This window comes from Arachis stenosperma, chromosome 9, assembly GCF_014773155.1.
Source record: "Arachis stenosperma cultivar V10309 chromosome 9, arast.V10309.gnm1.PFL2, whole genome shotgun sequence".
In the NCBI taxonomy this organism is placed as follows: Eukaryota; Viridiplantae; Streptophyta; class Magnoliopsida; order Fabales; family Fabaceae; genus Arachis; species Arachis stenosperma.
The window spans coordinates 163,844,155-163,865,519 of NC_080385.1; the positions used below are offsets into that span (position 1 = coordinate 163,844,155).

General features: G+C 33.2%; 2 protein-coding genes across 3 annotated transcripts; both read right to left on the minus strand.

The window, feature by feature from the left end:
- Window positions 1-70: 70 nt before the first annotated feature.
- LOC130951878 (glycerol-3-phosphate dehydrogenase SDP6, mitochondrial) lies at window positions 71-4,994 on the minus strand. The gene is made up of 7 exons (XM_057880627.1): window positions 4,328-4,994; window positions 2,785-3,258; window positions 1,959-2,290; window positions 1,535-1,695; window positions 1,057-1,315; window positions 510-808; window positions 71-393 (listed from the first exon to the last, which is right to left on the minus strand). Coding segments are annotated over exons 1-7 (1,890 nt in total). The 5' UTR covers window positions 4,692-4,994; the 3' UTR covers window positions 71-392.
- Window positions 4,995-6,405: 1,411 nt separating this feature from the next.
- On the minus strand, window positions 6,406-8,972 carry LOC130947541 (uncharacterized). 2 transcript variants are annotated; one of them, XM_057876236.1, is made up of 2 exons: window positions 8,710-8,972; window positions 6,406-7,408 (listed from the first exon to the last, which is right to left on the minus strand). In XM_057876236.1, exon 2 carries the CDS (start codon window positions 7,402-7,404, stop codon window positions 6,625-6,627), a length of 780 nt encoding a protein of 259 aa, XP_057732219.1. In that variant the 5' UTR covers window positions 7,405-7,408; window positions 8,710-8,972; the 3' UTR covers window positions 6,406-6,624. The 2 variants fall into 2 exon arrangements, with proteins under 2 accessions (XP_057732219.1, XP_057732220.1); XM_057876237.1 differs by lacking the exon at window positions 8,710-8,972 and adding an exon at window positions 8,427-8,686.
- Between the last annotated feature and the right edge of the window lie 12,393 nt (window positions 8,973-21,365).

The following is a 21,365-nucleotide window of genomic DNA, read 5'->3' on the forward strand; positions in this document are numbered from 1 at the left end:
TATTTTTCTCGGTCAAAAATAAATAAATTAGAGTAATACCTGAGACACACAGAAGTATAAAATATAAAGGAGTAAAAGAAAAATAAAATACACAGATCAGTGATAAACACAGTCAACCATTGAATAACTTGATGAGCAAGTAGCATAAATACAAGGCGTATTAAACTCTCCAGCAAACAATTATTTTGACTGGTGACTGTGCAAAACAATCTAACGAATTTTAGGGATTATTTTTGTAGATAACTTTAAGACAAATTCGTGGATAGTTTATATCTAAAGATTTGTTTAGCTACTGTCTATGGCGAGCAGAGTCTTGTATTATCTCCGCTTGTGAAGAGAAAAATGAATAACAAAGTATCCGTCGTGTGACAAAACTTCCGTATGTTCCAGAACCTGAGAAACATTAAATAGGGATTATCATCATCATCGTCATATATAAGCAAACAATATTTAAAGATAACATCATTTTTTGATGTATAGTTAATTTTTGCATGATGGACAGTACTTACTACTTGTGTTTCCCGTCATGGAACTGAGCATTTTTTGAGGCTTTGAAAGTCTGCAAAAATTCTGTGGCTGTCTTCAACTCTTCCTTCTTCCTTGATTGGTCCCATTTGTGCTCATTTGCCAATATCTCAACCACACGAGGCAGGGCCCTTCCCGCTGCATCAGTTTCGAGGAAAGCAAGACGAGTTCTCCTTGCAATGAAGTCGATAGCAGATTCACAATATTCATGACGTGCACAGTAGGCCACCTCTGCCTCCAGATATGGGTAACCATGAGCAAGTCTCTTACCCAAACCTTCCTTCTGAAACACAATGTACAGAATCAATTTAAACCCCCAACATACCATGCATGCAACAATGGAGAAGACTTGAAGTCCTATAATATGCATGAATCTTATTAAGAGAGAAATTTTATCGGAGAATATGCAATGATTGCCACCACCACTATAAATATTACTGAAACACTGCTATCATTGCCCAAAATAACTTATGAAAATGCATTTGGATACATTTGTTCCTCAATAAAATCGCCATAGGATTTATGCCAAACCTGAGCAATAGCAGCCACACGCTCAGCCACTGATCCATACGCATGAGACAAGTGCTTTGCAGCAGCACTGTCCATTAACCCGGGGACAACTTTACCACCATGTGTACTTTTCATGCGTTTATACTGTTGAGCAAGAACTGTAAATGATGATGGCTCCCACCCTTCACCACCTACAATTCGGACACTGCGAGTCACACATCCACTCCTGGGGTTGAGATTTCCAGACTTTATAGCTGCATCGACACCATCTTCTGCCATGCTGAAATGCAATGCAATCAAAACAATATAAATATGCATTAGGAGCTGGAATGCTGAAGAGAAGGAAAGACAACAATGAGTAAACAGTATAAGATAAAGAATCAGTTAATATTATGGAGTAACTGGATGACTAATATCCAATTTGATTAAATATGTCTAGTCAGAAAATGACATCTGAACAAACTGCATCAAAGAAATTTTAGCTGCCTTATTAAATTACCTACGATAGGTAGTCCACTTGCCACCAGTGATGGTGACCAAACCAGGGAAGTCCTCGCAGACAACATGATCCCTTGAGATACTCTCAGTATTTTTTGCTGTTGGGTCCACTGCTAGTGGGCGAATGCCACTCCAGGCAGAAAGAACATCACTGCGCCGTACCTATAAGGTTCCCAGCATTACATTCCCATTAGCAAACTGTATAAAAAGGAAAATAATTATTCTTAGAAAATAATTTCACTAGCACAATTTATTCTTCATCATAACAGGAGGGAAAAAGAACGTTTGTTGTTTTTGTTGCCAAGATAATCCAACATATTTCCAAACAACCAATATCCACAATGTCTTCTAATTCTGAATAAAACATCAAAAATAAAAGATAAATGAGTTAAACAATAATATATATTGGAAGACAAACAACATACTTTGATATTAAGGTAGTCAGATATAGCATCCAATATAAATCCTATTTCATCTTCATGTGGTTCTGGAAGATACGTAATTTTAGTACTAGAATCTGTAGTTCCAGCAACTGTTCTTCCCAGCCAAGGCAGCATGAAAACAACACGTCCATCCTTAGTTTTAGGAACAATTAAGCCCATCCCCTCCGGAGAATAGTAATCAGGGAGTGTGATATGTACACCACTGCTGGGAGCAATCATTTCTTGTGCCTTTTCGTTGGCCATTTTCCTTACACCATCACAAAATGGGCCAGCCGCATTCACAACAACTTTTGCATATGTATCAAACTCTTCCCCTGAAGCATTAAGAATTTAACATATAAATATCAAACTATAAGTGATAATTTGAATATGATTTTCAAAAATAACTCACCAGACACCAGCAATATACATAATCGCCACATGACATTGAGTAATAGCTTGGTAAATGAACCAACTTTATGCATAAAAATAACATCATAAGAAGATTCAAATGAAATGTTCCAAATTAGATTTAACAAATCACCAACCGACAGCTACTGTGTTTATTGTTTATGGGAGTGAAGATGTAGGGGGAGGCTCACTGTGAATATGCCGTTTAATCTAAATATTCATCATTGCACCACTATTGTTGTTTCTTTCAAAATCCATAAATGCTTCTTCAGATTGTGTGTATAAGATTCAACCATTCAGATATATTATAATAAATATGTATATCAACTTACCAATTTTCTGATAAATAAAAGCAGCAGGTAGAAAATGTAAACAATCAGTGCCCATTGCAGCAGTTAGAAATAGAAGGATGTCTTACCAGTTAAATTGTTCCGGATCCGCGCACCAATTATCCGTTTTCCAGAATCATCCTTCAATAAGTTTACAACTTCTGCATGATTCAGCACTGCTGCACCAGCTAAAGCTGCAGTGCAAGCCAACCCAACATTAAGGCGTGCATCATTCATCTGCCCATCATAATAAACAACTGTGCCCTTAAGGCTTCTATTTTCTCCCTCCCTTGCTAGAGTGGGAAAGAGCTCAGCAGACTGTTTTGTAGAATAATATCTTGATAGGTGTAGTATTTGTCTTCCTGCGACCAAATCGTACACTTTCAGGCCCGCCCAGTAGTACACTACTTCAAACCAGCTAAAACATGGTGTCATGCATGGCAATGCATGGCATAGGTGTGGTGCATTTTCAATAACCTGTTTACGCTCCTCAAGTGCGTGAAGCACTAACTTGAATTGTCCATAGTCAAGTTTTAAGAATGCTTTCTCCAAATAGCGGACACCTGGTTTACAAAAAACACAGAAATATAAGATTAGATCAAGTGTTTAGAACATTTATAACCTATAAAAAGACAGATGAAGAAAAAGAAGCAAATAATTTTATAAAACATTGCCTCAAAAGCATGTGGAGGTCATAGTTTTTCAATTTAACAACATTCATATATTATCTTCACTCAAGCAAGCAAGCACATGATTTCCTCCATGTTTGTAGCATTTTCAATTACAACCACAGCATATTAGCATTACCCTATCCAAGCAAATATATTTTATGTATGACTAAATGATGACAACAATAAAAGTAAAAATTCTAGTTAAATTCCACTAGGTTCGGCTGGGGACTAAAGTGATAGAGATTAAGAATCAAGTAAAATAAACAAATAATACAATAAAGTATAGACAACAAGCTCTCCTCAAACCTCGAGAGTGATTCTGTATCTAACAGACCTTCTGGACCTTAAGGTATATAAAGAATACATAAGACATTTCCAATTTTCCCTAGTACTGAAATTCAACTTTTGGCTGAGACCACATGATCAAAGAGGATGTGTTACTATATCAAGTATCAACTACTAAATGTCCCGATGAAGCTTAAGACATTATGCAAATTTCATGAACAGTTTAGACAATGCAAAGAGAGATCTCTGGGCAAAAGAAAGGAAAAACTTTTGAATTAGAAATCATGACACTAGTGTCACTGTGTGACTGTATCCAATATGGAATATGCTAACTACAAAAGAGGTTGGTGTACACAATGTACAGTTTTGTTTTTATCTTCACATCTTACAATTTTTCCATTTCATCACCAATCATTGAATAAAACAATGATCATATTTCATACGCATTACAGAAAATATAAAAATGCAGCAAAATAAGACCATTGTCAAAACTCCAAAAAATCAACTAAGAATTGTGCATTAGGTAGTATACAACATCATAAAGAAAAAAAATAATAAATAAGATACTGAAAGTATTGAGATTTATCATTAATGATCAATCCACGATTAAATTAAAAACACATATGTAAAATCAAATCATCAAAAAATAATTGATATAAAATCAGTGTGTGTCTACCTCCATGAAGGAGCTTCGTGGATCGCGACGAAGTTCCGGAAGCAAAGTCCTCCCGCTCCACCAGCCCGACACGGAGCCCACGGGTCACAGCGTCGAGAGCGGTGCCGGAGCCGGTTGCGCCACCGCCGATGACAAGCACGTCAAGAGGACTTCCCTTCCCGGCAGCCATTAGCGCCGACTGCTGCGCCTCCCTCGACGGCACAACGGCGTTCGGGGCGTGTACGCGCTTCCGGATCTCCTCGACGCGTGGCCCGCCACCGTGGTCGCTGGCTGAGATCGCCGGTTCGTAGAGGATCACGGCACCGCCGCACGCGGTTGCTAGTGCCGCTCCAACAGCGGTGCCAATCTTTCTCAGGCGAGTCATGGCAGTTACAACAACGGCAGCAGCAATCTCCAAAAGATAAGAAAAAAGAAAAAATAAAATAAATAAAAAGTGGTTTTTAATTTAATTAAATTAAACTGAAAATGAAAACGGTGTTTTCGTGTATGTGTTTTCTTTTAAATGAAGATGAGTGAGTGTAGCGGTTAGGAGTCACGTGCGGGGTTTGGAGTGCTGAAAAACGGGATTACTGGGTTGTGTGGGTTACTCTTGTGTTTGTGTGTTTAACGGTCAAAAGTCAAAACATTGGAGCTATAATGCTTAGGGTGGTGACACGTGTCGATCAGTGAACCAGTGACTCAGTGAGTTTTTTCTCTCTTGTTCATTCATTCATGTGCTTCTACTTTAAAATAGGGAAATGTCAATGTCATTTTTTAAGCTTGTAACTTGGACTAAGTCAAAACTGACTGTTAATTGTGATTACTAGTTTGTAAGTTTTTTTTTTTTAAGGAAAAGAAAATTTGAAATTTGTGTCAATTTGCTGCTAGTCTCTTTTAACACTCAAAGAAATGACACTAATACAAGTATATAAATCATGTTTTAAATGCAATCAAAAATAAATATAAGTATACTTCTGTCTATATAAATGTTTCAGTTATATAACTGTCATGTCATATAATTAGATATTTATGTTTTAGAATTTTTAAGATTTATTATTGTAACAAAACATATTACTTGCCACATAAAAGATTTACTTGTATTATTTCCCAGTCCCAGCCAATGTAATTTGGTCGCTGCCTCCATATTGATGATGTTGCAATTAATATAAGGAAATGCTTTTCTTTTTTTTTTATTTCTAAAATACCTTATTTTCTATGATACCTTATTTAACTTTTAAATATTCAGATGACGCAAGTTACCAACGAAAAAACAAATAGAAGCAAAAGAAAAATAAATAAATAAATGTTGGCACGCTACTCAATACTCAAACAATGACATAGCATCTGTGATGACAGTTAGTTGTACCAAATATGAAGGATTGGAATGCAACTAGCTGCATGAATGCTTGGTAATATAGCTAAATAACTAAATGTGACTCCCATCAAAGCAAAACATCATGAAAAAGTGACATGTGAGAAAGTAATTAAAAAATTATCAGACATGGAGTAAATCTTAATAGTAACTACTGTAACCGTGCAATTACATTTACATCAGATATGTGTAGTTATAATTGCTGGATCATCCTTTGGTGCATTATATATTTATATTAATCAAATTATCCAAAGTACTTACATGACTGCTTCACTATGAAACTTTTACATGGGAGGATTCAATTCCTATTGTGGATCACGATTTGCATATGAAACTACAAGCTGTGACTCCATGATGTTACCGGTTTCTATCACAAGAAGAACCTTATTAGGTGCAACCTCACTTTTTATCTCAAGTTGGAAGCAATTAGGCATCACCTTTCTTCCTGATGTAAAATTAGTATCTTATTGTGAATGTTCTGATCCACTTAACATATAAAAAACATATAAATATATTAGTTAAACTCTAAGAATGAAAATTACTTGCCTATGTGTAATTTTAGCTTTTAAGAACCACATACAAATTTACAGAAATAGATCCTCTTAATTTTTTTTCCAATTGAAAATGTAAAGTGTGATCTTTAATCCTTCAATATTTTTCCTCTCATATTTTCTCTTGATCCTACCTATGAAATGTCTGGTAAAAAATCATACTTTACTCCCTCAAGTAATCTAATCCCAAGTTTCCTATATTTGAAAAGCCCCAAATTTTTGCTACCTTGGTATCATAATTCTCAATTGCTTGCAAAACACTTCATGTTTATTCAAAGAACATTTCACAGCACTACAAAATATTTTCTTCATAATCAATCACTTATCAGAGACACGAGATGCTCAAGAAAGAGTATATACAAGCTGAAGCTTTGTCTCAAATTTTAATAGCTAAGCTAACACATTCCCTCATCACCTGCGCCTCGATTATTCTCAAGATTGCCAGTTCCTTGCAGCCACTCTTCTAGTTTAGCTTCCTTATTAGCTTTGAAGTCATCATAGTTTTCTGATACTGACAATAACTTAGTGCTGTTAACATCACTATCCTCATTCTGTTCGTGCTGACATTCATCTTCAACTTGGCTTGACACGGGTAACTCGTAGGCTTCAATGCCCTGTAGAGATGAATTAGTGCTAGCAGATGTGACTTTTAATGGCAAATTAGAGTACATATCTGGCTTCTCACCCTTAGAATCCAAGGATTCCTTAGTATCAAGATTTGGCCACCTGAGACTACTAGCCTTCTGTTTTGCTGAGCTGAAAACACTTGAAAGATAGTTACTCCGTTTTTCACTGCCCTCACCCCAAAGACTAGTTCGTTCTATCCGTGAACCTGATGGTGATTGACGAATTAAGCCTCTTTTTGGTTGTTTTGTTGTCATCGTAACCAGAGATTTCTTAATGTCTCGGATCATTTCATCAGCTAAGGAAAATCCACACTCTTTCATTGACCTAACCATAGTGACAGAGTCCTCCAAATCTTCCGCGTGCAAAGTTGTTTCGTGAGACTTCTCGACAATGTTCCTTTTAGCTTCAATAACATTCGGGACTGCATTTTGAGCATGGTGTTGGATATAGAAAAGCCCAGAAGATGGTTCATTAGCCACGTACTTCATAATCTCTGCCAGGCCTTCACTTATCTCCACAAAACCGTCTACAGTAGAGAACTCATGCATTTTCCTGAAGGGAAATTTTAGTTCGTCATTGGCATTGTTCAGCGGAACAAGAAAAAGAAAAAAAAGGAAACTAGGGAAAACAAAAGAAAATGACAAGCCTGGACAACATTTGCAGATGTAGTAGGCAAATTTGCAGAACCATTAGATTGATGCATTTCAATTCATTCTAGGTTCATCCCAGATCCAAAAGAGTAATTTAGCAAATCAAAAGCTTCAAACAGTGGATCCCATTCATATCTACATCTATATATAATATAATATAGATCTAATTTAGAGAAATAGTACAAGGATGGTATCTCTAATTGATCATATGCCATATCCATCCAGATTTCATTTTATCAAAGAAATAATAATTCAAATTTCATTTATTCATAAATGCATTAAAAAATAAAAACAGCCACTAATAAGAAATGCAGTGAACAAATAAAATCCATCCAATGAACAGCATAGAATACCAATAAGAATTGGAGTGAACAAATAAAATCCATCCAATGAACAGCATAGAATACTAAGAGGAATTATATAGTTACATCCCACAGAAAAGAAAACTTCACCTGCTTATTTTCAGTTTTAACAAAGATCAAACAATGGCAAACAAGGTGTAGTCTTCTAAAAACTCTCGAGCATCTAAATCCCCTTAACACATTATTCTTCCTTTCTGCTTACCCTTTTTTTTCTTTTTGACCTTCTATTTACTATTTATCAGTAAAAATTATGCTAGTACAGGCAGGTTAGTAGGTTACTACATATCAAAATGAAAATTTCCTAGTCCTTAATACTTTCAATGTAATCAAATTCCCATAACCAATGCAAGAGATTAGAGGTAAATACATCCTACTGATTCAGTGAATTTCAATGAGCTAAGAAGAAAAATAATAAAGCTATCTAACTTCTCAATCAGCACACCACTTAGAGAAAGCAGAAACCCTAGCAGAAAGGGCCATAAACACAAGCCTATCGCAAGTATAAAAGATCAAACAAACACCTTTCTAAAAGATGAACAAGGATTCATCAAAACAGACCCTATTATCAAAATCTTGACTAATCTGGCTCGAGGACATTGGAAAAGGGACCAGCTTGACTACCACTGGACCAACCTAATCGGATACTGGTAACCCAGGTGAGTGAACTCATCCAATTGACGAAACTAGGTCATTGATTTTTCACTGCCCTGTCATAAGTATGCAGAAAAGGGAGGGCATTGGAGGCAATTTCACCCGTAAATCCAAAATTGAAGCTGATAATAACATTGACCCAACAAATTGTTTGAAAAACGATTAAAAAAAGGGAGAATGTAGAACGAACCGCCGGGATTAGCGAGCGAAGAAGATAAGACGGTGATGGGATCATGAAGCAGGAGCAGGAGCAGCAGAGGAAGAGAAGGTCAGAAGGGGATGTTATTATTTGAATGTGGTTGGTGTCGATGAGGTCATGTGGGGCAGTGTTCTCTCTCTCTCTCTCCCCTTCGGTCCACACCACACCAGATAGTCCACGGAGGATGATGAGATAAGAGAAGACGGACACAGACGCTCCTTTAGCCGCCGTCTACCATATCACGCCCTTTTGTCACTCATGTCTTGTTGAAACTTGAGCCCATATTTTTTTTTTGGTAAATTATATTTTTATTATTAAGAATTTGCTAAGAAACATGCACACTTTATTAAGTTATTTTGTCTGTGTGTTGGACACATTTTAAATATAATACTTATTAATATTTTTTTTTTGGTAAATTATATTTTTATTATTAAGAATTTGTTAAGAAACATGCACACTTTATTAAGTTACTGTGTCTGTGTGTTGGACACATTTTAAATATAATACTTATTAACATGCGTATTTGTTGTGTTATCTTAATAAAAAAAATTTAATACACTTAAATATTATCATATATCAATATATTTAACCTTATTTATAATATATAATCTTAACATTTGGAAGATGTAGCTGGTTGCTTGTTGTTGCCGGAAAATCCGAAAAGCGCATAACTTGTAGGTATGTAAATGGTAGCATGAACCACTAGAAACAGCCACTTGTGGAGCATCAAGGATGATGCATGTTCAAAGAGTTATATGTGTACTGTTCTCTTGTCCTAAATCTTCAATACCATATCTATCTTTATCTTTCATATTCAGAGTTTGATCATGTGTTTCTTTACTTTTTTTTCCTGGGGTCATGGTTGGATTTATTTCAGATTGGATGAGGATGATGAGCGAGTCGGATAGTGTTAACCCTGTGTAATTAGAGAATAATTAGCGAATAAATTAATTATTAATTAAAAAATTAGAAAATAAAATTTTACAGTTACATAAAGTAGAAAAAATTAAAATAAAAATTTTGACATTAATTTTAAAAGATTTGACTCAAAATTGGACCGAATGAACCGAATCGAATGAACTGGATTTGTATTAGGTCCAAGGCCTGACCCACAAGTCACACCCACTTAAATAAAACCCTTTTTTCTTTCCCATTAAGCAAGAACGCTTAAGCAAGTTCATGGAGGAAAGAACTTGAGAAAATAACCTAGCCATCTACTAGATTTTAACTTTATATAACTTTTGATTCGAAGCTCCGATTGACGAGCCGTCAGTAGCCACGCATTCGTCTCAGAATTCTCTATAAAACCCACCTAACAATTTGGTAAGAAACTTAAGTTTTCTCACCCAGATCTTCTCATCTCAGTTTCAAAAGTTGTTGAGCTTTAGTGTTGAGAATTTGTTGAATTTTGATGTTTATGAGCAAATTAGCTTTGTAGATTTGGTGGGTTATATCCCAAACTTCCGTTAGTAAGGTGAGAAACGTTTAATCCTTGTCAAGTTATCTAATTAGTGAACCCTATGGTAATTTTAGTATTGTTTGGTGAAATTAGTTTGAATTGTGTATTTTTGGAAATAAATTGGTGGTATTGGAGACTTGAAGTTGGCTTTAGAGGCTGGAAAAATCTGTTTGGTGAGGTCTTAGAGCCTTGGACTATTGAGGAACGGTGACAAATGGTGATGTTCTGGGTTTATCGGAAAATCGGCCAAGGTATAGTTTTGGTTTCTCGTATATAATATGTACAGTATCGTGAAAACTTAGGCTATGTGACTAGAGGATAAGTTGAATATGTGTTTGGATCATGTTTAATGATTTTAGTTGTCAATGCATGTTAAAATGATGAGGTATGATCGAATGAATGATTCATTGATGTGAATGTGGTTGGTGTTAGTAAAATGGAATAAAGAATGATAATTTTGATGCTAATGGATGAGGATTTTGAATTTGAACATATGAATGTTAATAAATTGATAATTGTATTTGTACATTTAAGAATTTTATGCATGAGATTGTGTAATAGTGAGGTATGGTTGATTGTAGTAAGGTTGGAGATTTTGGTGCTATGAATGATATGTTAGAATGCTGTTTGTATGATGGGGATATTGGCATTGAGTTGATTTTTATGAAAATAAAGGTTGGAGTCTTTTGTGTAAAATTGGTTTTTGCCCGAACCTCGACGAGCCATAACTCGGCTTCCAGTCTCTCAAATGATTTCAAACTTGTTTTGTATGAAAATTGGGTCCGTGAAGTTTATGCCATTCAAAAAACGGAAGAAAAATATTTTAAAACGAAAGAATTATGTCTGTCGGAAGCTTAGTGCAAAAAGTGAAGAATGGTCTAAAGTAACTGAATTGAGATGTTAATGATGAGATTAGGAATGACTGTGTGTGGTCGGAATGGTCGAGATGTGTGTGTGGCCGGAATGGTCGAGATGGCAAGGTTTGGGTGCAATCCCGCTTGTTTGTTAACTTGAAAATGTATTTGGATGGCAAGTTGAGGACGGAAGTTCCCTCTCTTGTCGTGAGGAGGGCGTGGAGAAAGTGGAAAAGCACTCTCCTTCGTATTGTTTCTCCCGCATTCTTCTCTGGTTGTAAGGTGGAAAGGCACATTCTTTCGATGTGGAAAGGCACTATCCTTCATATTGTTTCTCCCACGTTTTTCTTTGGTTGCAAGGTGGAAAGACACACTCATTCGATGTGGAAAGACACTCTCCTTTGTATATCCTCCAGGAGAAGGTGGAAAGGCACTCTCCTTCGTTTATGATTGGTGCATGAAATTGTGATCACTACTTTTCACAACTCAAATAATCCCTAGTAATGGCCCCAAAGACTTGGTGCTCAATACCATGGCATAAACACAACTTCGCACAACTAACCAGCAAGTGTACTGGGTCGTCCAAGTAATAAACCTTACACGAGTAAGGGTCGATCCCACGGAGATTGTTGGTATGAAGCAAGCTATGGTCACCTTGTAAATCTTAGTCAGGCAGACTCAAATGGTTATGGATGATATATGAATAAAACATAAAGATAAAGATAGAGATACTTATGCAATTCATTGGTGAGAACTTCAGATAAGCGAATGGAGATGCTTTGTCCCTTCCGTCTCTCTGCTTTCCTACTGCCTTCATCCAATCCTTCTTACTCCTTTCCATGGCAAGTTGTATGTTGGGCATCACCGTTGTCAATGGCTACAGTCCCGTCCTCTCAGTGGAAATGTTCAACGCACCCTGTCACGGCACGGCTATCCAGCTGTCGGTTCTCGATCATGTCGGAATAGAATCTAGTGATTCTTTTGCGTCTGTCACTAACGCCCCACAATCGCGAGTCTGAAGCTCGTCACAGTCATTCAATCATTGAATCCTACTCAGAATACCACAGACAAGGTTTAGACCTTCCGGATTCTCTTGAATGCAGTCATCAATTCTAGCTTATACCATGAAGATTCCGGTTAAAGAACCCAAGAGATATCCACCCAATCTAAGGTAGAACGGAGGTGATTGACGGTCACACATTCATAGGTGAGAATGATGATGAGTGTCACGGATCATCACATTCATCAAGTTGAAGAACAAGTGATATCTTGGAATAAGAACAAGCTGAATTGAATAGAAGAACAATAGTAATTGCATTAATACTCGAGGTACAGCAGAGCTCCACACCTTAATCTATGGTGTGTAGAAACTCCACCGTTGAAAATACATAAGAACAAGAGTGATCATTGGCCTCGGCCCCAGAGAGGGAACCAGAAGAACCAAGATGAAAATACAATAGTAAAATGTCCTACTTATAGGGAAATAGTAGCTTAAGAATTACAAAGATGAGTAAATGACATAAAAGTCCACTTCCGGGCCCACTTGGTGTGTGCTTGGGCTGAGCATTGAAGCATTTTTGTGTAGAGACTCTTCTTGGAGTTAAACGCCAGCTTTTGTGCCAGTTTGGGCGTTTAACTCCCACTTTGGTGCCAGTTCCGGCGTTTAACGCTGGGAATTCTGAATGTGACTTTGAACGCCGGTTTGGGCCATCAAATCTTGGGCAAAGTATGGACTATCATATATTGCTGGAAAGCCCAGGATGTCTACTTTCCAACGCCGTTGAGAGAGCGCCAATTGAGCTTCTGTAGCTCCAGAAAATCCACTTCGAGTGCAGGGAGGTCAGAATCCAATAGCATCTGCAGTCCTTTTCAGTCTCTGAATCAGATTTTTGCTCAAGTCCCTCAATTTCAGCCAGAAAATACCTGAAATCACAGAAAAACACACAAACTCATAGTAAAGTCCAGAAAAGTGAATTTTAAATAAAAACTAATAAAAATATACTAAAAATTAACTAAAACATACTAAAAACATACTAAAAACAATGCCAAAAAGCGTACAAATTATCCGCTCATCAATGATCCTCTTGGAGATGCCCAACCTAGAGACAAATGTCTGGGTTAGCTACCAGATATGGTCGAGTTCTGGCAATTTAACCGACACGTGAGCTCACGGCTAGTAGGACAGGCATGCATCATGTTGCATTTGTTTGCTTTGTTTGGGTGTGCATAATTATTTTGGTTTGCCTATCTGATAAATTCTATTTAACTGATAATTGTGATACTTACTGTAACTGCTCTTTAAATGTGTTTGCCTTGTATTTGGCTGTGTTGTGATTGTCTTTCTGTTTTGAGTACCTTGGTGGTGGACAGGTGATAATGTTGATTTGATTTGAAATGGACCAGAGGTCGGGTTTAGTTTATTTGGGCCAGAGGCCGAACTGGTTTGTTTTGGGCCATAGGTCGTGATTGGTTGGGTCAACGGTAAGGGTTAGAGTCAAATGAGACAGGAAGTCTACTGTCGGTTAGAGATATATCGTTATTTAGGTACTTTAGAGAGTTTTACCAAATTTATGGTCCAATTTATTCATTTAGGTTTTATAATTTGAGTGTCGGCGTTCTAGGATTACCTCTGACTTTTCCGAGACCTTATTTATTATACATGTAGGTACCTTAACTATACTGAGAACCCCCGATTCTCATCCCATACAATATTGTTGTTTTTCTGATAGAGGTTGAGAAGCACTACTTTGTATTATGGAGACTCTGATGAAGCGAAGAACTCTTGGGACTCAGGGTTGTATTTTTACTTATATTTATATATGTGTTTAGATTTTCCACCTTGTATTTTATGTTTGTCCCTCTTAGAGGTTGGTTCGGAGAAACAGGTTGTCAGCTTTTTGTTTTGGCTTACTTTTGGGTTTATTTGAATATATGTATATGTATATGCTTTGGCCGGTTTAAACTTTGCGAGTCGAGTCAGAAGCTTTGTTATCTGTATCCTTGAAAATCTTCTACTATGTATATATATACCTTTGCCATTTTACTCTTAACCTATCTGATTTACGTCTATTATTCACGTGAGCGTTACGACTTTTGTTTTAAACTTTTCTTCACAGGCTTCTAGTTAAAATTATTTTCAACTATTATTATATATACATATTTTATTTTTAGAAGTCGTAATACCTCGCCACCTCATTTTTATGACTTAAGCATAAGACTCTGTGTGGTATGGTGTCACATTATGATATCAAAGTAGTTCGTTTTTGTAGAACCTGAGGGACAGACTTACTATACTTCTGAGCATACTCTGGCTGTGTGTACATGCTATTTAGGATGTTTGCTTGACATATATAGTATAAATGTTCATGAGCATTATCTTTGAAGATTCAAAGCACTAGACTTTATATATTAAGATTGATCACCTTAATATCAATTGTTCGGTGTGGACAAGACCTAAATGGCATCTCGTGAACGTGAGCGAGGCTATCCCGGTTGATTCTTATGGCTGCTCTGGAGAAGATGGCTACCGTTATGTGAGATACTGCTGAAAGGATGGCACATGCGAACTGGGAAGGGAACAGTGAAAAAGACGGTAATGGACCTAACGAAGATTGACAGTTTCGAGGGTGAGCTATTCGTAGAGTGCTTCCTTCTACTTTCTTTAGTAACTAGAATTTTCGAGGGAGAAAATTTCTGTTATGGGGTAGAATGTAAACCCAGTGTAATTAGTGAATAATTAGCGAATAAATTAATTTCATCCCTCCATACTTTTTACGTCTACCGGATAATCTTTGAAGTGTAGCATATAATGAGACTGAATTTCTTCCATTTAAGTTCAATTTTTAAAAAATTATGCCAGCCTTGAATATGCAATTTCAAATATTAGTACTGTGTTTAAATGTTCTTTTAAATTTTTCATAATCAAAATATTTTTATAATATATTGTAATTTTTTTAGAAACTACCACCCTCCTAGCACATCAATGCAATGCCATTGATAGGAATGAAGGTCAATTTAGTTTCTTAGCGTGACTATTATATATCTTGTTGCATTACATAAAAAGTGGATGATGAAGTTTATTTATTAGGAGAATTGTCTGAATTTGGACTAATTCTAAATGTTTAATGTATGACATTATTTAGTTGGTTGTCGTTTCGAGAGTGACTATAATCTATTTGTGTCTAAGGTCTAGAATAACTAATATATTATTTAAATAGTTTAGTTCTAATATTAGCATTTGATTATATTGGTTTTAGAGAATTTTAAATTGTTACCTCAATTTATATATTATGGCTATTATTTTTGGATATATTATTTTTAAATTTTGTTAATATAAAATTTTTTTGATTTATAAATTTATTTTTATTGGCTCCTAGTATAACTAAGAAAAAATCCAATAGTTAAGTTAAAAAATATTGATAATAATAAATTGTATTTTTAAATTATTAATCTAACAAAAACTAAATCCTAAAAAATATTATTAGTTGTACTAAAATTTTTTGTTGACATAATAAAATAAATATATAGAATAATTTAACATATGACAAATATTTTAATTCATTATGTAAAATTATTCTAAACAAATAATAAATCATTGGTGTATTATTTTTAATTATTAATACACAAAAATAATTCTGTAAAACAGTTGCACTAAAAATTCTATTACCATATAAGAAAATAGCCAATAAGTTAAAATTTTAGTTGTCCACGAATATATATTTATATATAAAAGAAAATAACCATAAGTATAAAATATATTAAGTTAATAGCTATAATTAATGGCTATAATAAATATAAAATTATATTAATTATCAATAATTTTAATTATTAATTTAATATTAATTAAAATTTTATTTTTTTATTTTATAGCACATCAAACCTATCATTATTAGGGCAAATCACTATATTAAGCCAAGGAGAGTAAAAAATTACACAAATCCGCCAAACCAAAAATTATTTCATGAATCAACCGATACACATTTTTATATAGTTCGAATTAAGTTGTTTCGAACTTGATTTACATGTAATTCGAATCAACTTGATTCGAATTATACACAAACGCACACACCCACTAATTCGAATCAACTTGATTCGAATTACACACATACAATAATTCGAATCAGGTTGATTCGAATTACACTCTGATTTATTAAAAAAATTAATAATTTATTAAAAAATTTATTAAAAAAATAATAATTTAAAATTAAAAAATATATTTTATTTCATATATTAAAAAAAGCTAACAAAATATTTAATTACGAGATTTTTTAAATATTAATGAGCTATCAATTCGAATTCCATACAATACTCTTTTGTCCATTTTTAACTGTTCATGAATATTTTTAATAAATTTTTTTAAATTATATGGTGAGATATTACATTATTCAAATTACACATGAGGAAGTTCGAATCGCTCTGATTCGAATTATATGGCGAGCAATTCAAATTCTATACAATACTCTTCTGCCCATTCTTGATAGCTCATGAATATTTTTTAATAAATTTATTTTAACTATACCACAAAAAAATATTTTATTCTATGTAAAATAATTTAAAAATTGGCTTTAAAAATATTAGAAGTACTATAAAAATTTGTAATGTTCTAATGACTTAGGTAAATACATGCATGTACACAAATTTTAAATAAAATACTCTACATAGTCAATAATAATTTAGAAATTAAAAAAATATTTTATTCCATCCAAAATAATTAAAAAATATATTTTATTCTATACAAAATAATTTTTAAAAAATGGCTTAAAAGATGTTATGAGTACTATAAAGTTTATAATATTCTAGTGATTTAGGTAAATACATGATAAAAATATATTTTTTTTAATTTATGTAGAGTATTTCTTTAATGTCCTAAGTCATTACAAATGTTTATAATACTCCTAACATCTTTTAAGCCATTTTTAAATTATTTTGCATAGAATAAAATATTTTTTTGTGGTATAATTAAAATAAATTTATTAAAAAATATTCATGAGCTATCAAGAATGAGCAGAAGAATATTGTATATAATTCGAATTGCTCACCATATAATTCGAATCAGAGTGATTGAACTTCTCCATGCGTAATTCGAATTATGTAATATCTCACCATATAATTTAAAAAATTTTATTAAAAAATATTCATGAACTATTAAAAATGGACAAAAGAGTATTGTATGGAATTCGAATTGATAGCTCATTAATATTTTAAAAAAATCTCGTAATTAAATATTTTGTTAGCTTTTTTTAATGTATGAAATAAAATATATTTTTTTAATTTTAAATTATTATTTTTTTAATAAATTTTTTAATAAATTATTAATTTTTTTAATAAATCAGGGTGTAATTCGAATCAACCTGATTCGAATTATTGTATGTGTGTAATTCGAATCAAGTTGATTCGAATTAGTGGGTGTGTGCGTTTGTGTATAATTCGAATCAAGTTGATTCGAATTACATGTAAATCAAGTTCGAAACAACTTAATTCGAACTATATAGAAATGTGTATCAGTTGATTCATGAAATAATTTTTGGTTTGACGGATTTGTGTAATTTTTTGCTCTCCTTGACTTAATATAGTGATTTGCCCTCATTATTACTATTAACTGAATTCATAATTATAATTAATAATACTTTACATAATCATAATATTTTTCATAGTTATTATTATTCTTATTATATTAATATTTGTATGAATACATTATTATTTAAAAAAATATTATATATTAATTAAATTATTCACAAATCATGCATAATCAAAATTATTTATTTTATTATATATTTTTAGTCTAATTTTTTTATAAGACACAATCAAGTGATGTACAAGTTCATACGTTTAATAATGATTTATAAAGATTACTATGATTCAATCATAACTTTTTTTACAAAGTAAAAGATTTTTTAATATTAATAAGAAAAGAATGTATAATAATACAAATATATATGGTAAATTTTACTTAATTTTTTCTCAAATAAAGGATAAATTATTCTCTATAATAAATCTAATAGTTATTGAATGAAATTATTTATCTCATCAAAATAATTAATATTAACTCTTAACTTAACTTGAGTTTTGACAACCAAATTAAACTAATTAATTAGAATAAAATCACTTAAACTTCATACCTATAAAATCACACAATTCTTATATCAAATTCATTAACAACTATGGAGTTCACCCTTACTCAATTAATACCTCATGTATTTTTTTATTTTAAATTTATGATTTGGCCTTTTGATTTTTCTTTTCATTTGTTTTTTTAGTTTTTTTCTTTTGGTATTGTTAGATCTAATTAATATACGGGTGGTTTTAAGAAAAATTACAAAATAAGGTCTCTTTTGTAACTCTTATAATTCACAAAAAAATTATTATATTTAATTAGTTTAATTAGTTGTTAAAATTCAACTTAAATTAAGAGTTAATGTTAATTATAATGACATAATTCATTTTATTTAATAGTTATTAGACATGTCATATGAGATAACTTATCCTTTTATTTGAAAGAGAGTTTGATAAAATTTACCTATATATATATGTATTTAATTAATTGGCATTATAAGAAAAAGTAATATTTGTACAAAAAAATATTACAAAAAATAAAAATTTTGAAACAAAAGGATTTTATAACAAAAAAATGGGCCGTTACAGTATGTCTCATTACAAAAAGTTTTTGTAACAAAAAATTGAACTATTATAATTTAAGGTAATATTTTGTAACAAATTTTTCTGATATAAAAAACCAAAAGTCGTTACAAAAGTGATAACAAATTTTGATTTTCAAAATATTTTTTGTAACAATATATTTTTTCCTATCATAATATTTTTTGTGATAATATATTTTTTCCTATTATGTAACAATTACTAATTTTTGTTAAAAAAATAATTTTTTGTAACAATTTTAAATTTGTTACAAAGTTTTTGTTATAAATGTTCCATTTTCTTGTAGTGTGGTATCTTTTTATTGTTAATTGTATTTTTTTTTATTTTCTTTTGTAGTTGGATAAAAATTTTAATATAAATAATGTTTAAACGATATTTGATATAGGATCAAAGATATAGTATATAAATTAATAAATGTACAATGATCAATGTTATATATATAAATCAAAATTTGGGCAAATCACAACAAATGAATTGGATCACAAAATTACATGAATCCCCTAAAGTGAATAACGTTACGTGCATGCATGCTCTGAGATACACTTTTATGTAAATCGAATTTATTAAGGCCAATTTAGACACTGTAGTAGTAAATCGAATTAATCAAATTCGAACTATTATGAATTGATATAAATCGAATGGAGTAAGTTCGATTTACTATCATTTTAGCTCCATCCATTGCAAAATTAAAACCACTGGCTTCGAATTATAACTATGATTTTCGTCCCTAGTAATTTGAATTCAATAGATTCGAATTCATCACTAACTAGTAAATCGAATGGAGTAGATTCGGTTTACCTCGAACGAAAGCTAGTGGTAAATCGAATTCATTGGTTTCGATTTAGTCCTTCTATGCCTATATAAGAAATTCGAATCCATTTAATTCGAATTATATTCCAACCACCAAAAAACTAAATTCAGAGAATATTTGTGCCAAAAAAATGCTAAGATTGAAACTATGAAAATGAAAGACGATTCCGACTGTATCTATCGGTTAGATGGCATCGTTCATATTGCTGGTTCGATTTACGAAGAGGTTAGTTACCGAAATTAAATATCAATAATAGTGTGTGATATTAAGTGGTTTAGACATTTGTTATATGCATTATTGTGATTAAATTACAAATGATAGTTACATTAATTGTTTATTGATTAGCAATGCTTAGTTAGAGCAGTGACTAAGTAAATTAGTAGTTTTTGAGGAGTTTAGGTAGGTTTATAATGTTTGGTTAAATAAGCAGTAGAAATAAGGCAAGGATGTAAATTAGTTTAATTTTTTAGATTTAATGTAATTCCTAAGCTTTAGGTTAAAGGCCTAGTAATTTAGTTAAAAATCTAAGCCGTTCAAAATTTAATTAGTTTGGGTTGGTTAAAATTTTTAATAATTTAATTTAGTTTAATTTATTTAAAATTAACCTAGTTTAATTTATCAAATTATTTAATGAAGTTTAATTTTATTAAATTAATAATTTAATTAATGTAACTTGTGATGATTTTAAAAGAAATTTTTTCATTGTGGTGCAACCACATCGATGTATCACCAGCATGAGGAGGTAGCATGGTATGTTCCTGGATGACAAGATCATACCATACCTGCACATGGCCGATTTAGCCCACATCGCGATGCTCAACGACCACAAATTTAGGTTGGATAAGCCATTGGTCAGTGCATTTGTAAAGCGGTGACGACCCGAGATTCACACTTTTCATATGCCATTCGAAGAGTGCACGATTACGTTTCAGGATGTTGCATACCATTTAGGGATTCCTATCAACGGACACCACGTCAGCGGATGCCTAACGAATTTTCAGAGATTCATTGAGGGCGGACAACCTGCATGAGATTGGTTCCAGGAGTTGTTGAGTGTGTTACTTCCGGCGGACTGGATCACAAGTTTACGGTGAAGTACACTTGAATGTAGGAAACGTTCAGTCACCTTCCCCACGACATAGACGATGAGACAGTTAGGAGGTACGCGAGGGTGTACATCATGATGCTATTATCCTCGCATCTCTTTGATGAGAAGTCCGATACATTATGATCATAGAAAGAATGTAAGCAGATATCGCATGATAGCCCAATTTCTTGTGATCACTGGAGATCGAGGTAGCCAAACATGTATGAGGTTCGTTATACCGTCTGACCTCTCAGATACCCTTTCGTTGCCATAGTGTGATCCAAATCAACCATTTGCAACTATTTCCGAACTCCTTTCACTTGTCGTAGTATTTGTCATGGTCTTATTTCATCACTTTATACTCAACTCCACGACAGATGCTATAAGTATTCACACATAAGACAACTTTTTATTTATGTTGAAACTGCTAACCGACTTGAAACTTAGCTAGACCTACGGTGTCCTGTGAATCTCTCACGCCAAAACTGGATTGTACATCTAGTAACCCCTCTCGTCTCATCGCATCCAAGTCTAGAGTCAAAAAGTGCAGGAGATACTGCTGAGTTTCCAAGCTCGATGCTCCATCAAGACTGATAGGAATATTACTCCGTATATCATCATCGCTATCATCAGCAATCGTTGCGGACTCTACATCATCGTCATCCCTTAGGACATCTTCCACCGCATCTGGTTCTCCAACCACCCTAGAAATCGGAATCATAATAGGAGTATTCACGTTAGCACCTTTTCTACAATCTCGTCGCGGTGTGATTAGCTGCAAAA